At 34.5% G+C, this 22538-nt stretch overlaps 1 protein-coding gene across 1 annotated transcript in view; it reads right to left on the bottom strand.

Moving 5' to 3' along the window:
* LOC146000567 (uncharacterized) overlaps positions 1-22538 on the bottom strand; it is a 136044-nt gene that overhangs the window by 70956 nt on the left and 42550 nt on the right. Inside the window, exons 6-7 of the mRNA XM_083138317.1 lie at positions 17421-17609; positions 15598-15720 (exon numbers count right to left, since the gene is read on the bottom strand). Of these exons, the coding sequence (XP_082994443.1) occupies positions 15598-15720; positions 17421-17609 (312 nt within the window). The remainder of the gene's footprint in view (positions 1-15597; positions 15721-17420; positions 17610-22538) is intronic.

Here is a 22538-nt window from a genome sequence, read left to right as displayed (position 1 = left end):
GTCCCGGTACTCGAACCCGCGATATGTAACGTTATTAATTAGTACTATGTAATAATGTATGTTATTATGTTATAAAAGACGGTGGTCTCAGACGCTAGACAGAATACTGTCTCAGAATCTCGACTCGGCGGTGATGCCAGACAGAGAGAATGAATTAATATTCAGCGCAGGTAGAGGAGAAAGGAATTTTGGGGAAGCGCGCTCAAGGTCAAATGACGTCACAACGTCAGGACAAAGAAGGAATCTGATTGACCAATCAGAGAACGCGTCGGTAGATTTTCAGAACCGGTTTTTCCAAGGTTAACCAGTACGCAAGAACAGGGGAAAGCTATGCAATACTGTAGGGCAGGGGAGGGATTCAACCAGACAACAAAGAATGTCTGAGAATGCGCAGCAAGGGTCAAATCTCTGAAGCTATGCGGTTTCCGCCGCCAATTAATATTCCGCTCAGGTTTGCCTCCAAGGCACAGGACGCTTTAGCGCAGGGTTTTTTTATCTGTACTATGAAGAAGGGAGAGTTATTAGGGACGGGGCCTACAGTTTTCACCATTTGCTTTTATCACGGGGTAACGAACCTAGGACCCTTTGATTATTGATTTAGGTAGTAAATGTATGTTACTGTGTGCTATTTAACTTAATTTTGAGTTTATTTTTTACCAAACTTTGACTTTATGTCAAACATTTTCACAGCTTATCCTTATTTTTACCAAAATAACACTATTTGTACTATTCAGGCAACACTTTTTATTAAATTTTGGACTCACAAAGACATTTTTTTCAACGTTTAACTTATTATTTTACAACTTTATATTAATTTTTTACCAAAATAACACTATTTGTACTAATCAGCAACATTTTTTATTAAATTTTGGACTCACAAAGACATTTTCTCAACGTTTAACTTATTATTTTACAACTTTATATTAATTTTTACCAAAATAACACTATTTGTACTAATCAGCAACATTTTTTATTAAATTTTGGACTCACAAAGACATTTTTTCAACTTTTAACATATTATTTTACAACTTTAAGTTAATTTTTTACCAAAATAACACTATTTGTACTATTCAAGCAACATTTTTTATTAAATTTTGGACTCACAAAGACATTTTTTTCTACGTTTAACTTATTATTTTACAACTTTATATTAATTTTTTACCAAAATAACACTATTTGTACTAATCAGGCAACATTTTTTATTAAATTTTGGACTCACAAAGACATTTTTTCAACTTTTAACTTATTATTTTACAACTTTATGTTAATTTTTACCAAAATAGCACTATTTGTACTATTCAGGCAACATTTTTTATTAAATTTTGTATTTACAAAGAGATTTTTTCAACTTTTAATTTATTATTTACAAGTTTATGCCTATTTTTTACTCAAATAACACAATTCTATCTGTTCAGGAAAGACTTTTAGTTACATTTTCGACACACAAAGTGTGTGTTCTCAACTTCTATCTGTTTATTTCACAAGTTTAGGCTTATTATTACCAAAATAACACAATTCAATCTGTTCAGGAAAGACTTTTAGTCGCATTTTCGACACACAGAGTTTGTGATCTCAATTTATATCTGTTTATTTCACAAGTTTAGGCTTATTATTACCAAAATAATACAATTCAATCTGTTCAGGAAAGACTTTTAGTCGCATTTTCGACACACAAAATGTGTGTTCTCAACTTTTATCTGTTTATTTCACAAGTTTAGGCTTATTATTACTCAAATAACACAATTCTATCTGTTCAGGAAAGATTTTTAGTTACATTTTCGACACACAAAGTGTGTGTTCTCAACTTTTATTTGTTTATTTCACAAGTTTAGCCTAATATTTACTCAAATAGCACGATTTGAACGTGTTTTTTATTATATTTTGGACTCTCAAAGACACACACACACACACACACACACACACACACACAGAGAGAGAGAGAGAGAGAGAGAGAGAGAGAGGGACAGATAGAGAGAGAGAGAGATTTTTTTCCAAGTTTAGGTTTCTTTCCACTCAAATAACACAATTTAGTCGTGTTTTGAATTATATTTTGGATGCAAAAGTATGTTTTGACAAGTTCTACCCTTTTATTTTACAAGTTTAGGCTTAATATTACTCAAATAACACAATTTAATCCAGTCAGGAAGGATTTGTTATTATATTTTGGATGCACAAAGAGAGGTTTTCAACTTTTTTAATTGATTTTTTGCAGGGTATGTATTATTTTTTTTTTTTTGTATCATATATACATTTACAAATTTTAAACTTAGAATTTAGTATTTATTTAATTTTTTCAAAAACACTAAAAAAAAGTACTTTTAGCTAAAATGTAAGCCACAGAATATATTATTATTATTATTATTATTATTATTAGGGTTTACTGATTTCCACTATGCTATTTTTGGTTCTGTATTTCTATATGTATTTATTTAGGGCAGGTTACGCCTGCCACGTAGGAAAGTTTGTTTATTTTAGAGTTTGCTGAGTATTTTGTTACTGCTATACTAGGTAAAAGTTTTCTAAATATACCAGATAGAGCTCTATATACTTTTGTTTTTGCTATTTTGGAGATGATGCGATCAGCACCACTCTCCATCTGCTTTTTATTTTATGTACCCAATATTATTTTGAGGCTTAGTGAATTCTAGAGCCTATTTATGCAGGAGAGAGGAGAGAGGACTTGAAAATTTTGATCTCAGACAACCCACAACTATTTGTCAGAGTATTTTAAAGGATATTTTATACTTATTATGTGCCACTAGAATATCAAAGCTTGCTTAATTTTTATGTCTGTAACGCATTTATTGTATTTCTAGCTAAGGCTTACTGGATAAAGTACACGAAATGTTTAAACATTTCAACTATTTGCTTTTATACGAGGGCAATTTTTTAGTGTAACGAAAATTATGATGTGTCTATGAGGTCTGAAACCCCTTTACCGAGGGTCAATATTTGGACGCTTACTAATATTGTTTTTTCCCCTTGCATATAACAATTTAACAATATAATTACAATACGAAGTTAACAGACGGCTTAGGGGCCTAGGTCCACTTTCCAAACTTTTTTACTATTCTAGAAGAATTATTTAGCTTTATAGCCTTTTTCAAGGTATTTTTGAAGTATTACTGGCTTCTTTGGGTGCATCAACACTTGGGTTATTTCCATTTGGTTTATTATACGAGGTTTATTTTTTACTCTAAGATCAATATATGTCTCTGAGGACTAAAATACATTTATTGAAGCTAAAAGCTTAGGCTGTAACTAGGGACTTAGCATGTATATCGACAATTTATAGGACAACACGAACCATACAAAGGATTATAGGTGACGTACGACCACACGCCAGAGCTTTGTTAATCTGCAAGAAGCAGTTGCAACTAATGCTATGAGGATATAATGTTAATTTTTCATTGTTTCACAAGGAGGCTATTTTTTACACAACCAATATTTGCTTTTTCAAGTAACTACATGTACCAGAAGCACACATGCCAACACTTACTAGATTTTGATTTATACTATCTCAGGTGCTAAATGTATCAAGAACACTGATTGTATATATTTTTGAGAATCCAACTATATCAGGATTTTTCTATGTAAGTATATTTTTATTGACTGGCTTATTTAACAGATCAAACAGAAAGACGGCAAAATTCACTAAATGTAGGTGATTGCATGAAAATAACTAGATCAAGGGGTGACCAACAGTGAGCTGAATGTATATATAGAGGGTTGCGCTCTATTATTCTCACCTTCGCTGGATTGGCGAAGGAACGCACTTGTGGGCGGTAGAACCTGAACGGGCTCCACCATGGCATCGGAGACTCGAAGCAGATGTTTTGGAGGATGAACCCAAGTAGGGTCATAGGCGCTACGACCAATTTGGTCATTGCTTTTTATATGAGTAACCAATTTGGCCCACTCCTTAAATTAACTTAGATTGCTTATAACTTATGAAATTTGAAGTCTGCACAAGATCCGATGACAAAATCTAAAATTGTAACAACCTTGCCAAGGACTTGAACCCTGGACAGATAGGTTAAAAGCCTAGCGCTATACAAACTAAGCTACCTGCATTTTTAAAAAGTTAGTTATGTTAAGAAATATATTGAAACACCTGAGAACACTCTTGGTCTGGTTCGACAGAGAAGGAGACAACATTTCCAAATTTTTACAGACTGGGTGTATTTTTCCACTATAGAGGTCTTCACTATATGTAATTCGAAACGCTAAAGTTCAGCTAGCTTCCAAAATTGAGGTAAAAATTGTGTTTGGCGAGATTAACAAGTTACAATTATATCCAGTTACGGACAAATAAAGCTAAAAGTCTAAGATTTACTGTACTAGCCAAGTTTTAGTAACATTTTCTTCACTTTAGTACAAATATCAAAGAAATAGGTATATTTTATTTATAATTTGACAAAATGTACTAGTATTTAATTCACAAAGTTAGGTAAAAAACAGTATTTTTTTAAAAATATTGTTACTGCCTTCAAATTTTATGTTATTTAGCCACTAACAACTGGTTTACACTGCTTGGCATCCTTTAAATAGGAAAAGAAGGAATTATTTGTTTAGTATTTTTACTACTTTATATTTATTTAAGAAAACAATTCTACAGTTTAACTTAATTTTAAACAAATTGTTACTAATTTATATATCAAAGTTATGTTATTTAGAGTGTATGAAGGCGTATAAAGTTAATATTTGTACTTATCAGTTCAACTAACAATTATATTTTACACACAAAAGATAATGTTTACAGTTAAATTACTTGAATCAGAGAATAATATTTTACAGTAATTGATTCATTCAGCACTAGTCAGTACTTTTATGCATCAGAAAGTTTTCTTAATTTTCTATTACGCATGCTATTTTGGGCTATTCTTAAAATGTATTTCTAGGGCAAACTGGTTTAATTTTCTGCTTATAATGCAAAGTTGACAGTTTTCGCACAATGCATTGTACATTTGTTATATTCTCTACTTACAATCCAAATATTATGCTTATTTAATGTATAACTAACTAACTCTCTAGCCTTCTTAAACCCGAATGTTCATGGCTGCAGCAACACATGCCTTTCATCTGTCCCTGTCCTGAGCAAGATCTATATACTCCTTTCCTTACCTATAGATGAGAACTGAGCTGGGAGACTGTTTTGAACCTTTTCATGAGAGTTTGCATGTGAACTGTATGCAAATTGAGCACTATTGACTGTGCATGCTTCTAAGTTTTGCTGTTATTTTACATCAACTCTGTGAGAGTGTAGAGAGTTTTTCCTTTTCAAGTAGTTTTTATTGATTGTATTTGTATATGTTTTGGGGACTTAGCAGTTTTATGTTATGAGGCAGTTTGTTGTAGAATATTTTCACTGGATTCTTTTGAGATATTGAGTGTCTGCTGTTTTACTTGTAATTATTTTCCTTCTTGTGTTGTGTATTTGACTATATTTTGTCCAAGTTTGTAGTATTTAGAATAATTGTTATTGGCTTGTAGATGTAAGGAGTAATAATCCTTTGCAGGATGCCCTATACTTTAGTCTGAACATTATTCTTAGTGTTCACTTTTGAAGCCTTAGTATTCTGGTAGTATTTCATTTGTAATGTAGGCATTTTTCTGATAATTTATACTCACTTAGTTGTTTCAGCAGGTAGAAGTTGCATGATGGTTTACTGGTGATGATGTTAATTTGCTCTTCTTATGTACTACGTATGATGTAGCTTACTTGAGTAATTGGAATTTTCTACTGAAAAAAGGATTGCTTGTCTATTTTATTCCTATGTTGTTGAGTTTGTCCATAAGCAAGCCATGTTTTTACTCTATCCTATGCCTTGGAAGAATCTAGATATATTGTGTTTGCAGTTTTATGTTTCTCTAAGGTTTCAGCTATGTAGTTTTTTAAACTGTGCTATGGGTGTGACTACTGATTTCTCTTTCTGGATGCCATGTTGGTTTCTGTGTATTCCTCTTGCTGTTTGAATTTGACTTAGGTTGTTTGCTTTTTTTCTTAGATCTTTATTTGTTTATTGAATTTTAATTACTTTAATTTTACATTAACTAACATATTTTACTTTAACAACAAAAATATTTACTCTAGTATAAAAACTTCTACTAACAAAAATGAACTATTATAACTTTTAATTTTAGAAAATTGCATTTTTAAAACTTTAACTTTGAAAAATTGATTTTTAATTACTTTAATTTTACATTAACTAACAAATTTTACATTAACAACAAAATAATTTGCCTAGTATAAAAACTTCTACTAACAAAAATATACTATTATAACTTTTAATTTTAGAAAATTGTATTTTTAAAACTTTAACTTTGAAAAATTGAATTTTAACACACTTTGACTTTAACAATGTACTTTGAATTTTTATATGTAAAATTAAAGTAATTAAAATTCAATAAACAAATAAAGATCTAAGAAAAAAAGCAAACAACCTAAGTCAAATTCAAACAGCAAGAGGAATACACAGAAACCAACATGGCATCCAGAAAGAGAAATCAGTAGTCACACCCATAGCACAGTTTAAAAAACTACATAGCTGAAACCTTAGAGAAACATAAAACTGCAAACACAATATATCTAGATTCTTCCAAGGCATAGGATAGAGTAAAAACATGGCTTGCTTATGGACAAACTCAACAACATAGGAATAAAATAGACAAGCAATCCTTTTTTCAGTAGAAAATTCCAATTACTCAAGTAAGCTACATCATACGTAGTACATAAGAAGAGCAAATTAACATCATCACCAGTAAACCATCATGCAACTTCTACCTGCTGAAACAACTAAGTGAGTATAAATTATCAGAAAAATGCCTACATTACAAATGAAATACTACCAGAATACTAAGGCTTCAAAAGTGAACACTAAGAATAATGTTCAGACTAAAGTATAGGGCATCCTGCAAAGGATTATTACTCCTTACATCTACAAGCCAATAACAATTATTCTAAATACTACAAACTTGGACAAAATATAGTCAAATACACAACACAAGAAGGAAAATAATTACAAGTAAAACAGCAGACACTCAATATCTCAAAAGAATCCAGTGAAAATATTCTACAACAAACTGCCTCATAACATAAAACTGCTAAGTCCCCAAAACATATACAAATACAATCAATAAAAACTACTTGAAAAGGAAAAACTCTCTACACTCTCACAGAGTTGATGTAAAATAACAGCAAAACTTAGAAGCATGCACAGTCAATAGTGCTCAATTTGCATACAGTTCACATGCAAACTCTCATGAAAAGGTTCAAAACAGTCTCCCAGCTCAGTTCTCATCTATAGGTAAGGAAAGGAGTATATAGATCTTGCTCAGGACAGGGACAGATGAAAGGCATGTGTTGCTGCAGCCATGAACATTCGGGTTTAAGAAGGCTAGAGAGTTAGTTAGTTATACATTAAATAAGCATAATATTTGGATTGTAAGTAGAGAATATAACAAATGTACAATGCATTGTGCGAAAACTGTCAACTTTGCATTATAAGCAGAAAATTAAACCAGTTTGCCCTAGAAATACATTTTAAGAATAGCCCAAAATAGCATGCGTAATAGAAAATTAAGAAAACTTTCTGATGCATAAAAGTACTGACTAGTGCTGAATGAATCAATTACTGTAAAATATTATTCTCTGATTCAAGTAATTTAACTGTAAACATTATCTTTTGTGTGTAAAATATAATTGTTAGTTGAACTGATAAGTACAAATATTAACTTTATACGCCTTCATACACTCTAAATAACATAACTTTGATATATAAATTAGTAACAATTTGTTTAAAATTAAGTTAAACTGTAGAATTGTTTTCTTAAATAAATATAAAGTAGTAAAAATACTAAACAAATAATTCCTTCTTTTCCTATTTAAAGGATGCCAAGCAGTGTAAACCAGTTGTTAGTGGCTAAATAACATAAAATTTGAAGGCAGTAACAATATTTTTAAAAAAATACTGTTTTTTACCTAACTTTGTGAATTAAATACTAGTACATTTTGTCAAATTATAAATAAAATATACCTATTTCTTTGATATTTGTACTAAAGTGAAGAAAATGTTACTAAAACTTGGCTAGTACAGTAAATCTTAGACTTTTAGCTTTATTTGTCCGTAACTGGATATAATTGTAACTTGTTAATCTCGCCAAACACAATTTTTACCTCAATTTTGGAAGCTAGCTGAACTTTAGCGTTTCGAATTACATATAGTGAAGACCTCTATAGTGGAAAAATACACCCAGTCTGTAAAAATTTGGAAATGTTGTCTCCTTCTCTGTCGAACCAGACCAAGAGTGTTCTCAGGTGTTTCAATATATTTCTTAACATAACTAACTTTTTAAAAATGCAGGTAGCTTAGTTTGTATAGCGCTAGGCTTTTAACCTATCTGTCCAGGGTTCAAGTCCTTGGCAAGGTTGTTACAATTTTAGATTTTGTCATCGGATCTTGTGCAGACTTCAAATTTCATAAGTTATAAGCAATCTAAGTTAATTTAAGGAGTGGGCCAAATTGGTTACTCATATAAAAAGCAATGACCAAATTGGTCGTAGCGCCTATGACCCTACTTGGGTTCATCCTCCAAAACATCTGCTTCGAGTCTCCGATGCCATGGTGGAGCCCGTTCAGGTTCTACCGCCCACAAGTGCGTTCCTTCGCCAATCCAGCGAAGGTGAGAATAATAGAGCGCAACCCTCTATATATACATTCAGCTCACTGTTGGTCACCCCTTGATCTAGTTATTTTCATGCAATCACCTACATTTAGTGAATTTTGCCGTCTTTCTGTTTGATCTGTTAAATAAGCCAGTCAATAAAAATATACTTACATAGAAAAATCCTGATATAGTTGGATTCTCAAAAATATATACAATCAGTGTTCTTGATACATTTAGCACCTGAGATAGTATAAATCAAAATCTAGTAAGTGTTGGCATGTGTGCTTCTGGTACATGTAGTTACTTGAAAAAGCAAATATTGGTTGTGTAAAAAATAGCCTCCTTGTGAAACAATGAAAAATTAACATTATATCCTCATAGCATTAGTTGCAACTGCTTCTTGCAGATTAACAAAGCTCTGGCGTGTGGTCGTACGTCACCTATAATCCTTTGTATGGTTCGTGTTGTCCTATAAATTGTCGATATACATGCTAAGTCCCTAGTTACAGCCTAAGCTTTTAGCTTCAATAAATGTATTTTAGTCCTCAGAGACATATATTGATCTTAGAGTAAAAAATAAACCTCGTATAATAAACCAAATGGAAATAACCCAAGTGTTGATGCACCCAAAGAAGCCAGTAATACTTCAAAAATACCTTGAAAAAGGCTATAAAGCTAAATAATTCTTCTAGAATAGTAAAAAAGTTTGGAAAGTGGACCTAGGCCCCTAAGCCGTCTGTTAACTTCGTATTGTAATTATATTGTTAAATTGTTATATGCAAGGGGAAAAAACAATATTAGTAAGCGTCCAAATATTGACCCTCGGTAAAGGGGTTTCAGACCTCATAGACACATCATAATTTTCGTTACACTAAAAAATTGCCCTCGTATAAAAGCAAATAGTTGAAATGTTTAAACATTTCGTGTACTTTATCCAGTAAGCCTTAGCTAGAAATACAATAAATGCGTTACAGACATAAAAATTAAGCAAGCTTTGATATTCTAGTGGCACATAATAAGTATAAAATATCCTTTAAAATACTCTGACAAATAGTTGTGGGTTGTCTGAGATCAAAATTTTCAAGTCCTCTCTCCTCTCTCCTGCATAAATAGGCTCTAGAATTCACTAAGCCTCAAAATAATATTGGGTACATAAAATAAAAAGCAGATGGAGAGTGGTGCTGATCGCATCATCTCCAAAATAGCAAAAACAAAAGTATATAGAGCTCTATCTGGTATATTTAGAAAACTTTTACCTAGTATAGCAGTAACAAAATACTCAGCAAACTCTAAAATAAACAAACTTTCCTACGTGGCAGGCGTAACCTGCCCTAAATAAATACATATAGAAATACAGAACCAAAAATAGCATAGTGGAAATCAGTAAACCCTAATAATAATAATAATAATAATAATAATATATTCTGTGGCTTACATTTTAGCTAAAAGTACTTTTTTTTAGTGTTTTTGAAAAAATTAAATAAATACTAAATTCTAAGTTTAAAATTTGTAAATGTATATATGATACAAAAAAAAAAAATAATACATACCCTGCAAAAAATCAATTAAAAAAGTTGAAAACCTCTCTTTGTGCATCCAAAATATAATAACAAATCCTTCCTGACTGGATTAAATTGTGTTATTTGAGTAATATTAAGCCTAAACTTGTAAAATAAAAGGGTAGAACTTGTCAAAACATACTTTTGCATCCAAAATATAATTCAAAACACGACTAAATTGTGTTATTTGAGTGGAAAGAAACCTAAACTTGGAAAAAAATCTCTCTCTCTCTCTATCTGTCCCTCTCTCTCTCTCTCTCTCTCTCTCTCTCTCTGTGTGTGTGTGTGTGTGTGTGTGTGTGTGTGTGTCTTTGAGAGTCCAAAATATAATAAAAAACACGTTCAAATCGTGCTATTTGAGTAAATATTAGGCTAAACTTGTGAAATAAACAAATAAAAGTTGAGAACACACACTTTGTGTGTCGAAAATGTAACTAAAAATCTTTCCTGAACAGATAGAATTGTGTTATTTGAGTAATAATAAGCCTAAACTTGTGAAATAAACAGATAAAAGTTGAGAACACACATTTTGTGTGTCGAAAATGCGACTAAAAGTCTTTCCTGAACAGATTGAATTGTATTATTTTGGTAATAATAAGCCTAAACTTGTGAAATAAACAGATATAAATTGAGATCACAAACTCTGTGTGTCGAAAATGCGACTAAAAGTCTTTCCTGAACAGATTGAATTGTGTTATTTTGGTAATAATAAGCCTAAACTTGTGAAATAAACAGATAGAAGTTGAGAACACACACTTTGTGTGTCGAAAATGTAACTAAAAGTCTTTCCTGAACAGATAGAATTGTGTTATTTGAGTAAAAAATAGGCATAAACTTGTAAATAATAAATTAAAAGTTGAAAAAATCTCTTTGTAAATACAAAATTTAATAAAAAATGTTGCCTGAATAGTACAAATAGTGCTATTTTGGTAAAAATTAACATAAAGTTGTAAAATAATAAGTTAAAAGTTGAAAAAATGTCTTTGTGAGTCCAAAATTTAATAAAAAATGTTGCCTGATTAGTACAAATAGTGTTATTTTGGTAAAAAATTAATATAAAGTTGTAAAATAATAAGTTAAACGTAGAAAAAAATGTCTTTGTGAGTCCAAAATTTAATAAAAAATGTTGCTTGAATAGTACAAATAGTGTTATTTTGGTAAAAAATTAACTTAAAGTTGTAAAATAATATGTTAAAAGTTGAAAAAATGTCTTTGTGAGTCCAAAATTTAATAAAAAATGTTGCTGATTAGTACAAATAGTGTTATTTTGGTAAAAATTAATATAAAGTTGTAAAATAATAAGTTAAACGTTGAGAAAATGTCTTTGTGAGTCCAAAATTTAATAAAAAATGTTGCTGATTAGTACAAATAGTGTTATTTTGGTAAAAAATTAATATAAAGTTGTAAAATAATAAGTTAAACGTTGAAAAAAATGTCTTTGTGAGTCCAAAATTTAATAAAAAGTGTTGCCTGAATAGTACAAATAGTGTTATTTTGGTAAAAATAAGGATAAGCTGTGAAAATGTTTGACATAAAGTCAAAGTTTGGTAAAAAATAAACTCAAAATTAAGTTAAATAGCACACAGTAACATACATTTACTACCTAAATCAATAATCAAAGGGTCCTAGGTTCGTTACCCCGTGATAAAAGCAAATGGTGAAAACTGTAGGCCCCGTCCCTAATAACTCTCCTTTCTTCATAGTACAGATAAAAAAACCCTGCGCTAAAGCGTCCTGTGCCTTGGAGGCAAACCTGAGCGGAATATTAATTGGCGGCGGAAACCGCATAGCTTCAGAGATTTGACCCTTGCTGCGCATTCTCAGACATTCTTTGTTGTCTGGTTGAATCCCTCCCCTGCCCTACAGTATTGCATAGCTTTCCCCTGTTCTTGCGTACTGGTTAACCTTGGAAAAACCGGTTCTGAAAATCTACCGACGCGTTCTCTGATTGGTCAATCAGATTCCTTCTTTGTCCTGACGTTGTGATGTCATTTGACCTTGAGCGCGCTTCCCCAAAATTCCTTTCTCCTCTACCTGCGCTGAATATTAATTCATTCTCTCTGTCTGGCATCACCGCCGAGTCGAGATTCTGAGACAGTATTCTGTCTAGCGTCTGAGACCACCGTCTTTTATAACATAATAACATACATTATTACATAGTACTAATTAATAACGTTACATATCGCGGGTTCGAGTACCGGGACCGTCCCCAATCGTAATTGAACCTGTACCTACAGCCATTACCACCGTTCATAGCGGTTCATAAACCATAGAAAACTTATTTTCAATATTATAAACATTAATTATTATCGATTGATACATTACATAGTTTGCAGTAATGAATATAAAACCATATGCATAGCGTTTAGTACCTCTAATTACCTTCTATATACATATTTTTCATAAAATAAGTAAATATATATTCATAAAAAGTTATAAACATGCAAATACATAAATGTAAAGTACTCTAAGTACGTGCAAATGAATTCTAAGTACATGCGAATTAATTAAAACCCGTGCAAATTAGTTATAAGTACTTGCAAATTAAAGACCACCCATGCAGCGATTGACGTTATCGTAGATACCTACTACTGCTTTGCGAAAATTTTGTTAGCTGTGGGGATAGCATCGCCCCTCACTTCGAGCACTGATCGGGATAATCTGGTTATCCAGTGATGTTCGTCAATTTATTAAAAATACTACAATATGCAATAATTAGCATGTTTTAAAGTTTTATTTACAATTTTCCAACTTACATATGATTTAGTTAGCAAGGAATCGTAATTGGGCATTATCCAATTATTAATTTTTCGAGAAATGCCAGGGCAGGGTTCACGAAGGTTTCTGTCCGCCGTATGTGTTAAATGTTCTCGGACTTGTCGTTGAGAATTTTCCAAGTAACGAAAATATAGTACCGGCTAGTAGGACAAAAACACTATATACCTCCTTATGAAATTTCTGGCACTGCTACCATTTTGTATCAAACACATTTCCAAGCTGCAGTTTTATTGTAGGAAATCACCCGTATCACGTATAGTTACGATATCATACATCTCAAGTGTACAAACAGAGATAGCTAATGCCAATGAAAACACTGATAATTCTCAGGGGGATCGATTTTGTTGTTTTTTTCTTTCGAGAGGGAAAACTTGGTGATTAAATGACCTTTTATCCATAATATGCATTTTTCTTGTGTTATTTAGTGATATATTGATGCCAGGCTGCCCACTTTCTGCTGCTGACGTCAGTGCTTAGGACCTTTGCTTCATCTCTGAACTTGCAGTAAATCACCCTTTACACTTGCTTAGCCAACACAGAAACATTTATGTAAGTGCAGTGGTGCCTTTCAGTACTATTTTGTGTGTGTATGGTTGATAATAAATGTTTCTAAATAGTCCCAAAACTTGCTTTAGTGGTTGATGGATTTCTTTACTGAATCTGTGTTTAATCTCGGAATTATTATTAAAAAAAAAGAGACATGTGTACACTTATTTTTTATGGTGTTATGAACGTAAACTATAAGTCTGTTATTACAGTCGAGAATATCTGTCGTATTAACATAAGGAACTTATTAAGTCACTGTATAAAGCATGCTAAATGTACCTGCGCGAATAACCAGAATTTTAGCAATAAAATCTCCGGTATGCGCATGAAGGCGAACCTCCGCATTTGTAACCCCTGTATTGACCACAGAATCCCCGTAGTGCAGCACAATCCCTGTGTTAACGGCGGAAGCCCCGTACTTCATAAAGCAACATTCCTTTGTTAACGGTTAGTGGCGTGGCGTGACTTTTAAAAAGTGTTACCGGCTATCAATCAGTACGACATTATGCCTGCTAGACGTTATTACACCCCCCCCCCCTTTTTCGGTAAAGAAAACATGTCGTCGAGCTAGATTTTTGTTCATTTCGTTCTTGGTTTGCAATCAGCACAGTGATTTAGCCACAAACACTCCTAGAAAGAACTACCACTCACGAGACAGTTAACACAAAAATCCAATGAATAGTGGTAGACCTTTGTCAATTCTTCATCTGTCTCCGTTTCTTTGAAATGAGCTGCGAAGGGGAAGAAGAAGAACCACACTTTTCTCGGGTCAGTTTGACGTTTGTGTGGTTAGCACTGAGCAGACGACAGAACTCCGCTCCTTTGTGGAAAGGAAGCCCAGCTGTATACGTACTACTGTTGCCAACTTAGTATTTTGGAGCAAGGTTTGTCCAAATCACGAATCACACCAAGGAACTATATTTTCGTCTATTACCTAACTGGTCTCAGTTGTAGTTCAATCCAGCCTTGGCTTTCAGGTCTACCTCTAGTTGCTTCACAGAAATTGTATTCCTATTTTAGGATGGATTTAGCTCTTTTCTGCCAATCCGATGTGACAGCACTGGCTGCCCCGGTAGGTCTGACCGACAACAGGGCCCCTTAACAGGCATATGAATAACCCCATAAAGTCCTTCCCCGCTCTTTCCTTGCATTGGCGCCCTCTTCTCCCTTGTTGCCTCTTCAGGGTAGCGGAACGGCCTCCCTCTTCGCTTCTGTCGGCTGCAGAAAAAATGTCCTAGGCAATATCTACTCGACGGGAACGGTGTTCATTAACGTATTTAACAATGTTGTCATTTTATTGAAACAACTTTTTAATTCTTTACATTTTGCTGTTACCTGCGGTAACACCGGCTACATACACGCCACGCCTCTGTTAACGGTGTAGCACAGGACAGGTTGGCGATTGAAGTTCAAGTTGAAAGGCCGCCGGTTTGACATGGCTGAGAAGATCCAAGCAGAAACGTAGACCCACCCTGCTGGACACTCACAGAACATGACTTCCGGGCAATGTGACCAAGGTGAGTTTTTGACCAGGTGCTAGCACCAGTCCAGAAAATTTTGGACACCACCACCTGTAGGCTTCTACTTTGTCGCAGGATCGCTGAGGCCAACAATAAAACGAACGCGTCATGTACTTGGCTTCGAAATGCATTTGCTTGCACCTTGACAATATCCGTCTACATACCGCTGCTTCGAATGTCCAGACTAATGTTGATTTACGAATGGATGTTATCTCACATCCTCCATACTCTCCAGACTTAGCATACAAGCGATTATTGCCTCGTAGGACCTCTTAAGGAGGCTTTTTCTTGAAAACACATCACATGTGATGAAAAAGAACAGCAGATGGTGCACTCCTGGTTGAGACAGCAACCAAAAGATTTTTTCCCCAAGGGCATCGACTCACTGGTGGCACGTTGGCAGTTCATCGATAGACACGGCCACAACATTGAAAAATAACATCAGGGGAGCAATTATGCTCAACTGTGATTAACGCTATTGCAAAATTTTGGTTATATATTAAATATGACTCTTAACTCGAACTTACCAAGAACTTGGTGAGCAATTCCTTCTTATCTGATACATAGCGAAGGCAGTCGCGGCTGTAGATGACGTCAAAGGACATACACGCGTAATCTTTCTTGGTGACGTCATTTAGTTCGAACCCCACCTGCATAACAAAACAAGAGAAAAGAAAGTAATTTGCGAAACTGTCAATCCTCGAAAATACAATAGAAGATATTCATACATCCCTAAGACTTACCTGCATATCACCCACCAGTGGCCCCAAATATATTTTCAATCTTCTCTGCTACACTGCATATGAATTGAATTAAATATTTGATTTTTACGTTCGCTTCACTCAAGTTGACGGTACACGACTGGATGTTAAATTAGGTTGATCATTTTATATCCTGCAACAGATTTGGTTGAATGCTAATAGCAACAATCGAAATAAGTAAGTAATATTAATTTGACACTATCCGTTACTATATTTTGATCTACTAGATATTCATTCTATCAGTACGTTTCGGTGGAGTACCTCTTGTCTCGTAAACAGGTGAACAAATTTCACAAAGGTAAACAGATAGTCATTGGATATTGTCCAATTAAGACTGAATGCTAATAATAATAAACAATTGTCACCAACATTCAGACAAATATTAAACTACCTGAATGTATTGCACAGTCACGTCCCAAAACTTCATACAGGAAGTTGGTTCGAATAGTCGATATGGTGTATCCTAGTACTTGCATAATAGTGGAATCATTCTTGTCTGTTTATTTGTTTGGGCTTCATTCTTGTCTTTTGTAGAAACAGAAGACACAATACTAAACATAACGGTTTTGCATTTCTATTTTTATTTTGGTTATTTTAAAATGCTTTACTACATCTATTTACTATTATGAAATCTATGGTTGAGTGTAAGACAAAGCATGAGCCTTAATCTCCGCCATACAAAATAAAAGATAAATAAATACATCTCTAAACTAATCGCTACAATGGTTGATTGATTTGCTTTATTTTACAACTTTGCTTTTTGTGCCACTTTTGGCTAATTTGCGAAGATGGGGATGAGTGATGACATGATGAAATTGATGAATGGACACTCACAAACATCCATGCCCAGGCCGGGATTCGGGACTCCTGGCGTCGTAGCGCGATGTGATAACCACTTCGCGACGGGGGCCGGCGATACAATGGTGATAGGACAAACATATTCCTTCCGTTTTCGGTTATTTTATATTGCTTTTCTGCTTCTTTTTTTGTTTGATCGTGTTAATACAACCATAATAATACATCCATACCTTAACTAGGCTTCGAACATGGAACTACTAGCTTCGAACCGACTTACGCCGACCACTCCACCACAAAGGTGGTTCGCACTACGTCATGATAACGTAAACTAATCCTATACCCTGTCCCAATTATCTCTGGAGCAGCCGAACAAAACCAAGTCTCTGCGCAAGTAGTCGCGTGAGACGGCTCCACCAATGAACACGCTGGAGGAAACGAGTTTCCGTGGTGGAGAGGGGGAAGCGACTGTAATTACCAGCCTTCGCAGCAGGGTGAACTGCTTCGCTGTGCCCACTAGATTTCCTCCCCTTCTCTGACGCTATACGCGGCCTTGCTACAGAGATAACCGAGAAACTTTCTCATAGGAAACGAACCTGGCAAGGGTTGTCAAGATTGGATACTCACGATATTACTTCCGAAAAATTCTGGTTCCGGTCCACGGTTAGGCATCAATTTCATCTATTATGATTTATCTGCATCGCCATGATTAGCCTAAAGAGGTGTAAAATAATGAAAATACAAATACACAAAAATCCTGCAATTATGTGTGAAGTCAATAGACATGTTCTTACCCTGCGTTTGACGTCATCCTCTTCTTGGTCCTGGTACCTTAAGGCCATGTCTATCATGTTGGTGGAGAGGTCGATGCCCACGACGCACACTCGGAAGGCCTTGGCCAAGTGAAAGGCGGCGCCGCCGTTCCCACAGCCGACGTCCAAGACTCGCTCCCCGGCTTTCAGCTTCAGCTCCTGACAGAGCGTCTGGAAACATAAACAATCTTTTATGCTTCGTCGTAGTGGAAAGGGGCACATATTCAAAATGTTTACCTATGTTCCCAGGAATTTTATTAAGCGTCTGCGGGGCATTTGGCCTGGAGAGAGTATATTCTAAGCGCTGAAAAACAGGGTTCTTTAAAACGCATACGTCTTGGCCCGTCCCGTATCTAATATATTTCGGAGGGAGGATACAGTGTAGCAGTGGCGCAGGAACGTTTTTCATTTGGGGGGTACAAAATTCAGCCTCCCATATATATATATGTCCAATCAAGTGTCGCAATAATAATAATTAGGATAATTATATTTAATTAAATTAACATATTAATTAATTAAATATGTACATTAATTAATATTGTATTGTTATTATTACATGAATAGGTAAAAGATAGTAAAAGAATAGAAATATAACAGCAAGTATTCATTATCTAGCTTACGTGTAGTTAAGATCGCCAAGATTTGCACAAAAACAACTGCCCTGGCAAGGAATTTAATGTCAGATAGAAAAAGAATTGAATATTTATTGAATAACAAAAAAGGAGTTAGATCCAATTAACGAAAAGTAAAGTTCCTGATTGATATTTTATGGATATTATCATTAGTAGTGTGCATAAATCTTTGGAATCCTTGAAAGCCGTATGAGCCAAATTCCTTGCCTTCCAATAAGTTCAGCGGAGAAAACCATCCAGTATACAGGGTGCAGCAGAAATAACTCCCGGATTTCATTCGTGAATAACAAACTGTGGGAGTACCTGAAGGCTAAAGTTTACCAAGGAAGGCCGAGGACAGCCAATGATCTGAAAGATGGTATCAGACAGGATAGAGCGGCAATACCGACCAGACATGACCAGGAGGGTAATGCAGAACTTCAGGGCGAGACTTCAGAAACGTATACCGTGCAGATCGGCATTTGGACGATATCATTTTAAAACAAAGTCAACTATGTCACCCAAAATGGTGACTTGCGGCAATTTTGTAAAAAATAATTGGAACATTTTGTTCTTTGCAAATGTGCAATAAAATGGTAAACCTTGTTCTTTCCAACTGTGCAATAAAGTTTTGCATAACATCTATCGTTGCTTTGTTATTCACAAATAACTTTTAATTGTTACGCTGTTCAAGCATGGTATTGGCATAGATGAAAATTGAGTATAACAAACGCTAGACAATTATATTTTGATAAATTACTTTTACTACTTGGTAAGTCTTTCGGGGGGAAGGGGTCCGGAAGGGGTCACAAAAACGTCCTTGATACCTAGGTATAATGTGAAGCCATGAGAAATATTCTCTTTTAGAACAGCACACACGAATGTCCTGTTATTTAATGCAAAATATGCATAAATATTTTTCATTGTTTTGTTAGAATTTAAGTTTAAAAAAACAAACAAAAAAAACAGATTTTAAAATCAGATAACAATTCTGAAACATATAAGGCTAAGCTCTGGACCTCATTCTGGGCTTATTTGGATTTCACGGAACAGAAAATCAGGAGTGAGGGGGATCTTGAGCCACCCCAACCAGGAATAATCATCTCCCACCCACTGGATATAGAAACTACATTATATAGAGTTCCACTTCAGTTCCGTTCATTCTAATTTTCAAAAGTCCCATAGCTACGCATAAAAATATCTTTAAGCAATTTATGGCAGGTGTGTACCATATCCAATGCCTTTTAGAAGCCATGTATTTGGTATTTTCTCAAACATCTATAGGGTGTTGTATTAAAAAAGAAAAAAATGAGTTCAGATGGTTCCCAATCAACTCGTAAGAAGTCTAACTTTGAAATATTTGTGAAAAATACGACAAATCATTTATTTGTAATATAATTAGCTGTACCTAATGACGCTCTTCAAGTACTGAAAGTAATATCATTCGGCACATTTACAAAACCGAAATCCTTCAGCTCTCAGAAGTAGCAAGGAAAGCCATACCATCAAAAGTTTATTCTTTCTTTTCAATTTTTGGTGGACAATGTGAAGAGCCGGCCAAGGTTTATTTTCGTATGTAGTGGTATTAAATGCAGATACATGCGTGTGTTTTAGGATGACATGTCAATTTCTCGTTTATGTGAAAATGTAAACTTTAATGTAAGCAGAAGCATGTGCGCGTCACAGTTAAAGATTTTCGCATCTACAAAGAAAATCCAAAACACATTCCCACCTCGCCGTACTCCGTGGCGGAGGGGTTAGCATAGCGCGCTATGACGCCTGAGGTCCCAGGTTCGAATCCTGGTCTGCCCATGGGTGTTATTTATGAGTGTCCATCAATTTCATCATATCATCATCACTCATCCTCATCTTCGCGATTAGCCAAAAGTGGCAGAAATGCGAAGTAAAATAAACCAAATCAATCAATCAAATATTCCCATCTTACTCCCAGAGACCTTGTAAATCCAATCCAAAATCTACCAATAGAACCTGCAGTGAGTCTCATTTATCTCGTGCATTCATCTGACTAATGTAATTTTCTTACAATTTGACTTTAGAGTTTAACATAAAATGGCGTTGTGTTTGTGTTGCATTCGATGTCACAATTAGATTTTAAGCAATTTATGTCCAATTATAAGTATACCTAATACATAGGTAAAAAATAGTCCCCCCTCTGATAAAATCGCAAATTGCACCCTGTTTAAATGTCTAGGAAAGATTTCATTTCACCTAGGAATGGTATCGCGATGCGATGAGTCGAGAATTGTCACAGCCTCGTCTCGTATCCTGTGTGGTGAGGTCCTTCTCGTTCTTGTTTGTGCTTATTTTTCTTTCGGTTTCCACTTTGAAGTTATGAAAACTTATTCCAAATTTACCTCATTCTCAGATAGGCTAATCGGCACTCTATTTTTTAAAAAAATATATATCTTAATATATAGGTTTAAGTATAGTTTTCCCAACACCATCTTACAAATTTATGAAAAATATGGGTGAGGTAGAGGAGTGCATTGTAAACCCCCCCCAGTTGGTCTGTCGTGTCTCGTCTCGTTCGTGTAAGTGTTCCGTTTCGGAAAATTCCATTATAAATATTCAAAAGAAAATGGGGTCAGACATATACTCTTCTGATGAAGATTTGTATCTTATCTTCGAATCGACGCGACAACTGCTTTAGAAATGTGTACTTCCCCCTTACGCAAAGCAGCAATCGTCTGTAGCGTAATTGTCTGAGAGTCAATCTGATTCCATCGTTCCACACACATTTTAAACAATTTTCATCTCGTTAAAGAGGTTTCCAAGAACTTAGGTCAATGAACTAACTAGTAGCAAGCCCAATGTAGTATAATAAGTTTACAATTAAATGTTTTGAATTTCTGTGGTAAGGACTATAATGCTTAAAATTTATAAACAATAATACATTTTTTATTGGGCGAATTGATAATAGGTAATTTTAACAGTAGCACCTTCCGTCTGCTGTCAAATTACCAAAGGGTTGTACAGGGGGTACAACTCGATTTACGGATTTAGGGGGGTACAGTACCCCCCTTCAAAAATTTGCGGGGGTACAATGTACCCCTGTACCCCCCCGTTCCTGCGCCACTGCAGTGTAGTCTGTGTCACATGCAATAACAATAATTTATTTCTTTGTGCTTGCATTTTTGTTTCTTTCACGTTGCTTTTCTGTCACTTTTCGCTAATCGCGACGATGATAATGAGTGATGATAAAGTGAAACTGATGAAGGGACACTCAGAAATATAACCCTTCACCAGGTCAGGACTAGAACCCGAAAAAACTCCGGATTGACATGCGACTACTTGACGCGGTTGGCTAGCGAGCCAGCAATAATTTATTAAAATTATTATTATTATTATTTCATGAAATATGAAAAATACGTAACGGTATTACACCAGCTATGTATTAATTATCTGCATTATTTATAAAAGATAAACAATTCTACAAAGAAAAATATGTGAAAATAACTAGAAAAATGCAAGAATCTTAAGATAACAAAAAGTTGTTTCCAACTGATGGAAAATGAATTCCCTGAATATTATTTTTATTCGTATTATTATTATCCATTAATTTGAAATATATTGTTAATACAAAACTGATTCATTGAATTCGAATTCTTATACGTTCGGCGGATATTTATTTTATACAACAAACGGTATATGTATACAACCATTATGCATATTTAATTTTAGTGCCGAAACACCCATTTTAATTTTATTAAAACATCTTATTTAATTGCTGTGCCTTAAATATGCCCTTGCTCTTAATATTAGTGATATGTCATATTTTCGCGTACTATAGATATATACCCAGGGTGGAACCGAACTCTATCGACAAACTTTCACAGGTTGTTCAGAGATGTTGGCTGAGTGTTTTGATATGAGGAACCCATGGTCCCCGGTAGCGTATTGCAGAGAAATTGCGTATATTTTGTTTGTTCACACTGTACTATATTTGTGTATGTTTACGCGGAATTTCTTTCGTTTGTTGAGCTATACTACCTTCGTGTATGTTTGTTTACTCGGCGCAGCACCATTTGACTGATTGCCACGGTATTCGCTTAGTGTACGAGACTCCAGTCGACACTCCCATGGACCTGGTGTTACTAGGATTATCGCAGCCGCTGAAGTAGTCAATCTGCGTCGCTGTACAGTTTGTCGTGATCATGGCGGTTGACATTTTCAACAGCTGATTTAAATAAACATTGCGTATTGAAGAGTACACAGTGTACTGTATTGTACGTACAGTACAGTTATTTAACAAACAAGTACGAGTTTTGTACTACATTTGTTCCTTAACTCAAGTAATTCTTGTATTGTATAGAATTCATGATATTACAGAAGGTGATGAGTAGTTGATGAATATTTCTTTGTATCACGGTCCAAAGGACAAAACACAAGTATAACATATCAACATCACATTACTCTGTAACCGTACCGGGGACCATGGGTTCCTCATATCAAAACACTCAGCCAACAT

Source organism: Lepisma saccharinum, chromosome 16, assembly GCF_977018435.1.
Source record: "Lepisma saccharinum chromosome 16, izLepSacc3.1, whole genome shotgun sequence".
NCBI classification, from domain to species: domain Eukaryota; kingdom Metazoa; phylum Arthropoda; class Insecta; order Zygentoma; family Lepismatidae; genus Lepisma; species Lepisma saccharinum.
Note: the sequence above shows the minus strand (reverse complement) of the source record. Positions and strands in the feature narration are given on the sequence as shown.